The 6,873-nt window shown below is 32.9% G+C and overlaps 1 protein-coding gene across 1 annotated transcript; it reads right to left on the bottom strand.

The window, feature by feature from the left end:
* Positions 1–5,768, bottom strand: LOC129807360 (uncharacterized). Its single transcript, XM_055856581.1, has 3 exons — positions 5,579–5,768; positions 5,217–5,517; positions 1–2,675 (listed from the first exon to the last, which is right to left on the bottom strand). Exons 1-3 carry the CDS (start codon positions 5,749–5,751, stop codon positions 1,251–1,253), a joined length of 1,899 nt encoding a protein of 632 aa, XP_055712556.1. The 5' UTR covers positions 5,752–5,768; the 3' UTR covers positions 1–1,250.
* Between the last annotated feature and the right edge of the window lie 1,105 nt (positions 5,769–6,873).

Here is a 6,873-nt window from a genome sequence, read left to right as displayed (position 1 = left end):
TTTTAGTTAAAAACGTGTCTTTATTGTTGATTTTATTTTGTAGTAAATTGTACATTATATGCCCTCTTCAAGGTACACTAATTTAATTTAAGAGACAAACGATACGAAAATAGGACACCTTGAAATACATGAAATCATCTTTAACTCTATTTTCTCAATTGTGCAGATTAGAATCAAAATAAAGTGTATTTGCCAAATATTTCAAAACCAACATTCTACATACACATTGTCATGATACACAGCAAAATTGATGAATTTGCAGATTATTTTCTAATTATATAAGATAATTCAATTTTATAATAAAATATATATTTAATTTTCAAGTATAACAAATTTTATATTGTCGTTTTTAACAGTCAATACCTCATAATCTAACTTCATTAGTTATTTTGTGTAATATGTATTGGCAGATAAAAGCGACTACATGAATCTCTTAAATTAAAATATAAAAAATCATAGGATGGAGTAAGTATTTTGGCCACTTTAAGCCTTTAAAACTGTTTGAAACCTTCTTTATTTTGAAATTCTTGTTCAATTAAAATGAAATTTAGCATAGATATACTTTGGTGCAGTGTCTTGTCTATCATATTTAAAAGATTTGCTTAAAATTTTTTGAGATCTCATTGAAAAAATATTTTTTTTTGCAAAAATGCATGTTTCAATACATTCCTCCTAAATAAGATTGGCGACATTATTTAAGACGACTAAAAGTGCCTACATGACTAAAAAAGGTCACACCATCCTACGAATAAATTTGATATAGGGGAGAAAAGGAAAAGTACGAATTATAAAGTTCAATTTATGCATTAATCTTCTAAAAGCAAAAAAATAATTAGTGTATTTGACATTCTAAATTTTTATATTTTGAACTTTCAACATCTTATTTTTAATTTCAATATCAAAATTAAAATAAGATAATTTTACGTACGTTCAATTTTTTCGATTCTTAAAATTACACTCAGATAGTTGATTATTAAGAATCCGAAATGTTTAATTTGAAATATTTTGTGTTTAATAGAATTTTGTTGGATTGCAGCAAATATTAAATAAAATTACTTTTTCATAAAATTATCTTTAACTTTTTTAAAAGTCCGCCCTTTTACTCTTTACCAAACAATGTATCCGTACATTTTTAGTTTCAATCCTGAAAGGTGCACTTTTACAGAACTATGCAATGCATTTGCAAAACTGACCCGCTTTCCTCTAATCCTGACCGAAATTATTCTCTCACAGTGAAAGTGTCAGGAATGTTATTCATACAATTCATATATATTCTCGTTTGTGGAATACGTGCAGGTAGTCCTTGTGGAAGGTGCATCTGTTGTGAGACTGGAGTTCCTTCTTGGATGAGGTGGAAGTGGAGGTGGGCGATCAAAGAAATTATCCTCTAAATACATTGAGTTATCGTGTATATAGTTTGCCTTATTCATATTCCAGGAAATGTTTCTTAAATGAGGTGGATTTATTGCCGACACGTAACTCCTGCCGCTGGCGATACTTGTATCTGAAAGACTTCGAAGGAAGGGTGGCTTTGAAGTGGAAGAACGTGGTGTAGCTGAAGCTCCTGATGGGAAGGCTGGAACCTCAGTTGAAGGCTTCTTTGGCACGAAAGTGGATTTTGCACGCTTTATCAGAGAAGGGCAGTGTCGAATGGCGCAGAAGAGACCAACGGCTCCAACTGTGGCACTCAGGAGCAGAGACATCACCATTAGGGTTACGAAGGCTGCCTTGTTGAAGCAAGTGACAACGTCGTCATCGGGTTTTTCTGGGGGACGTTTTGTTGATGTTGGTGGTGGCATAGATGTTATATTCTCACTCGGGGATAAAGGAGATATTTCAGTGGTTCCATCGGTAGAAGTGGTGGGCTTACCTTTCTCTCCACATACATTGCAGTCTGCTACGAATTCCTCCCAACACTCCGTTGGCAGGATGCATGTCAATGGGAGCACAAAATTTCCTCTAGTTTTTGGATCATCCAAATACCTCTGCAGCTGTTTCAGTCTACAATCGCAAATGAAAGGATTTCCACTTAGATCTATCAAAGCTTTCTCATTTTTCAGAATCACATCAAATATCCTGAAAGGAATACTCTCGATGTAATTTCCATTGAGGAACAAATGCTTAAGAGGTTTCGAATGGTCAAATGTTCTCTTTTCAATCTCTGCTATACCAGAGCCCCTCAAATCCATTTCAACAACATTCTCAAGTCCTGCGAATGAGTCTTCATTCAATGGACCCAAATGATTGTACTTGAGACTCAAGTAGCTCACATTTGAAAGACCAGAAAATTTTCCTGTGATGTTAGTCACAGGAAAGGCAGGTGTTAGCATTTCTTCAAATACCAACACTAAGAGTTTTGCAGCAAATGGAACAAACACTTCACTCGAGAACATTTTAAGTGGGAGGTTTATCAATTCCAGTCTCTGAAGATTTTCCAGACCAACAAAAGTTTGCTTTGAGGTGATACATTGCATTTCCGTATTTCGCAAGACCAGAGTATGGAGCTTTTTGAAGCAGGATGCACTGAAGGATTTATCTTCAATATATCTCACATTAGTGTTAACTATTTGAAGCACTAAGATGAAGGCCTTTGTTGTGAGCCAATTTCTTGCAACTCTCCTTCTTGAAAAACTGCATCGGTTGAGCTCTAAACGTACTGCCCAGCATCGGCTTCTCTAGAAACAAAAAAAATGGAACTTTTAAAATTCTTAGTAAAATAAAAACCTAAAAATCTTTACAGAAAGTTTGTTGGATGCAGAGTTTTAGATCCTTATTAACCAAGTATGGTTAAAAGTTGTGTACAGATATTAAATTTTCTTCGTGGAAATTCCAAAGTTGAATTTTAGTAGGTTTAATACGGAATCGTACAAATAAGCAATAAAAGATTAAATTTCGTCAGAGAAAAATTAAATTTGATAAATCTATTAATTTAGAAATTTTAGAGCAGTGACATTTTCATGCAAGATTAGGCAAGAGAAAAATGGGTTTCAATAGATAATCTTAAATATTGATATGTAATTCATACCCTTTTTGTAAAGATTGAAATATACTTACCAAATTTTAATATTTTACTGGCCAGTTTAATAATTTTACATTTGTATACTCAAAGTGTTCACAGAAAAACGTAACAGGTCATTCAATAAGTCCACAGGATTGGTAAGGGAAAAAATCTTTTTGGTCAAATTCTATTTTATTTTACAAGAGAACGCAGATGAAAGTCGATATATCGTTTTCAACGATTATCCAACTTTTTCATCCCGTCCAAAAGGAAATTTTCGAAAATTCTCTAAAATAGGCTATATGGTAAGTGTGCCAAATTCCGGCCAGCTTGCAATTCCGGCCACCTTTTTTGTTCCTCGAATTTCCATGATTTTTTAGTTTTTACATACTCTAGAGATTATACAATGCAAAAGAATAGCAAAAAATGTAGGTTTGAGAAACGAGATGGCGTGAAAAAGACATTGGAAGAATTCCGGAAGGGCAAGGAATGAGAATGAAAGTGGCCGAAATATGGCACCAAAGCTATGTCTACATTTTTATTCATTTTAAAATATATTAAGAACGATTTTAAAGTAAATGAAGCCGATAAACTGTCTACAAGGTTCTAAGCAACACTTATAAAGTAGAAGGAATGAAAAAAAATCAATTTCTATTAAAGATATTACATTTCAAACTTGAGACTTTGGCGCTTGCATGCAACTATGCCGAAATTTGGCACACTTACCCTAATTTCAGATTTTAGTTCGGTGTTTCAGTAAAATCGCTAATATGTGAGCCATCTCTTTGGTTAAAGCTCCCTTGAGTCATGATCTTTCGAATATGGCAAGTGAAGAACCTGTCTAAATCCAATTTTGTACACTTTTGCTTCATGGTTTTTCATACCCAAAATATCATGTAGGATGTTGAACATGGTCATTCAACGTCCTTATGATCTTAAGGCCTCTACACAGTGGGAGTAAGTTTCATCGAAAATTGCTTTTTTTTTAAGAAATGACCTGTAGTACTGTAGATAGAAACGTCAAATTTCCCTCAAAAATGCAATTTTGGCAAAAATTTGTCCCAATGTGTAGAAGCCTTTAAATAGCTCATTTAATTTCACTTTGGGGTCCTTCAACACAATATCATTGATTTTTCGGTGTTTGTCATTTTGTTTGATTGTCATTTTTTGGACGTCCAGATCCAAAAACAAAATCAAAGACCAAAAAACCAAATCTGAACCATTTTAATTAACGGTGAAGATACCGGTTAATATTTATCTAGCTGGTTTTGGTTAGGGTTATCGTTTTCTTACATCAAGACTTTAATCAAAAACCGAAATTCAGGATTTTCCATTCAAAAAAAAGCACTTAGATTGATTATTTCTAACAGTTGTAATGCCCTGGACACACTTACGCCTAAAGTCCAGAGACGACTAAGCTAGTTCATAGCCAAGTCAGTTCCTGACACACTACAAATGAGGCTTAGCACCACATAACATAACTTTCCTGGGTTTTATGCAGATATTTCTACTGAAATGCACTAATACTCCTCTGAAAATGAAACTATTTATAATATCATGTCTCAGTACACGTCCAAAAATTATTGTTAATTACAATTATTTGTGAGGTGGAAGCAACTCGTGACTTAAGACAATTTAGGCGATTCTAGTGAATAATTCTTGTTGTTATACGTGAATTGTTAGGTAAATTTAAAAGTAGTTTCATTTTCAAAGGACTACTAGTGTATTTCAGTAGAAATATCTACATAAAAACCCACGAAAGTTATGTTTTGTGAGTGCCAGAAAATGTTAAGCCACGTTTGTAGTGTGTCAGGAACTGACTTGGCTATAAACGAGCTTAGTCGTCTCTGGACTTTAGTCGTAAGTGTGTCCAGGACTTAACTTCAGAACAAAACAGTTCGATATATATCAAATTTTGACACACTTCATTTGTAATATGTATGACTGATTTAAAATATTTTTAAATTTTTTTATTGCGTCGTAAACTATGTGTTATCCTACGGACTTATTGAATGACTTGCTATTTATAAGCAGAAAATATAGTATGGTGGTATTTCCAATTTTTTTACTTAAATAGCCAGAAATTAAATATAAGTCTAATTAGAAGCAAATAGAGAAAATAGAATCCTAAGTTAAAATCAAAGTTTGAAAAGTCTATATAGCCTGTTCTCATAAACTTCGTATTCCAGTTCAAGGATTAAGGTATATAGTCACTCACCCTATAAAGTTTATCAATAATCCTGGTTATATCATTAAGTCTCCCATTTGTGCAAGTAATATTGCAGGAAATCATAAAGCAAAAATCTAAAATCTGAATTGAATCATCATCATGGAAATGGTAATAATCTGTTGGCTGAATTATTTTCCCATCTGTTACTTCATTTGAAGTTGTTTCTTCCGTAGTTGTACTCTCAAGTTCACTTGAAGTTGAAAGCTCACTTGTTTCCATCGTTGAGAAAAGGTCTGAAGTAGTAGACTCTAAAACGGGCGTTGTAGTGATGTTCGGCGCAGAAGGTAGCCTTAACGACAAAAGACACATTTCTTTAAAAGATATATTAAAGAAATTACAAAAAGACTTACACTGCTGCCGTGCTCATTGTATTTGCCAGGACTATTGCAAACAGCAACATGAAAGTTAAAACACCAAATACAATAGAAAGAATCTTATTCCAACGTCTATCCCACTCCTGAATCTTAATCCAACCCTCACTGTGTTTTGGTTTTTCGAGAGTGAACGATTTCGACTTGAGCATGGCACATTGAGCACAACAATGTCCTATCCGATCAGAAATTTCGAATGGTTGAACGGGAAATGGCATAAAGAAATCTATTTTTGCAAAACTGATAACATTTTTTTGTCACTTTGAATCAAGTATAACAATCGATCGCAATATTGCTTTGTGTGGGAATATTCTATAATGAAATTATTTATTCATATAAATATCAAACCATATCGCACTAAATGCTCCAAACATATGCAAATCCCTATCAGTTGCTGAAATTCATGTTCATGTAAATGTGTGATAAAATACTCATATTAATCCTATTTGTACACATTTCAATGCGCAATCAAATGGGGGTGCTTTTGATTTGTTTGGAATCTTTTACGTTGAATATCAATTGTATTTTATTGAAAAAGCCAGGAAGGAAGATCAAATAGCATCCTTTTGAGAGTATATTTTATGCAAATGAGACCGGATAAAATGATTCAAAGGAAGCGCCTCAATTTTGTTATTTAGAATGATATTCTTTTCAACATATGCGCATAAATATGATAAATCGGTTTAGTAAAGCGTAAAGCTCTGCTACAAAAGCTTATTCGTGTTTTGAACTTTATGGACTTTAAAGATAAAATTCCTCTAAATATGATTCACTTCCGCGAACATCATTTATATATTACAGTACCCGATATGACTTATAGGTATTGATGATTTCTAATAGGAGTCGAAAGAACATTACACTCTGAAAAATTAAGAATAGGATTAAGGGCTTGGAGGCAAATTTATCGAATAATAAACAAAATAAATCCAAACTAATTTTGTAACACTACTAAACTTGGAGATAAAGTTCTGATACTCATTAATACTAGAAACTTTGATTTGTAAATAAAAATAGAAATAAATTGAATTTCAAATATGATGAAATTTCAAAAGATTTGAAAAATTTTGAATTGAAGTCTTTGACCAATTCTTCTAAAAAATACGATTACAAATCAATTTACAAAATGGGTTGTTAGTTTAAATGGGTTGTTAGTTTAAGATTTTAATCATAAAGCTTATAGCATTTAGAATATTAAAAACCGGGGTATCTAAGCGTTCCAGGTTTTGCGAAATACCCGAACTCGTGACTTAGATGCTATATACCTACCTCAGAAT

This window comes from Phlebotomus papatasi, chromosome 1 (genome assembly GCF_024763615.1).
Source record: "Phlebotomus papatasi isolate M1 chromosome 1, Ppap_2.1, whole genome shotgun sequence".
In the NCBI taxonomy this organism is placed as follows: Eukaryota; Metazoa; Arthropoda; class Insecta; order Diptera; family Psychodidae; genus Phlebotomus; species Phlebotomus papatasi.
This window is presented reverse-complemented; position numbering and strand designations above follow the sequence as displayed.

What these genes read in the sequence shown, in the direction of transcription:
- LOC129807360 (XM_055856581.1), bottom strand. Translation starts at nt 5,751, where the DNA reads ATGCTCAAGTCGAAATCGTTCACTCTCGAAAAACCAAAACACAGTGAG. An exon ending in ACAATGAGCACGGCAGCAGT is followed by an intron (nt 5,518 to 5,578) that starts GTAAGTCTTTTT and finishes TTTGTCGTTAAG; the next exon opens with GCTACCTTCTGCGCCGAACA. An exon ending in TTATTGATAAACTTTATAGG is followed by an intron (nt 2,676 to 5,216) that starts GTGAGTGACTAT and finishes TTTTGTTTCTAG; the next exon opens with AGAAGCCGATGCTGGGCAGT.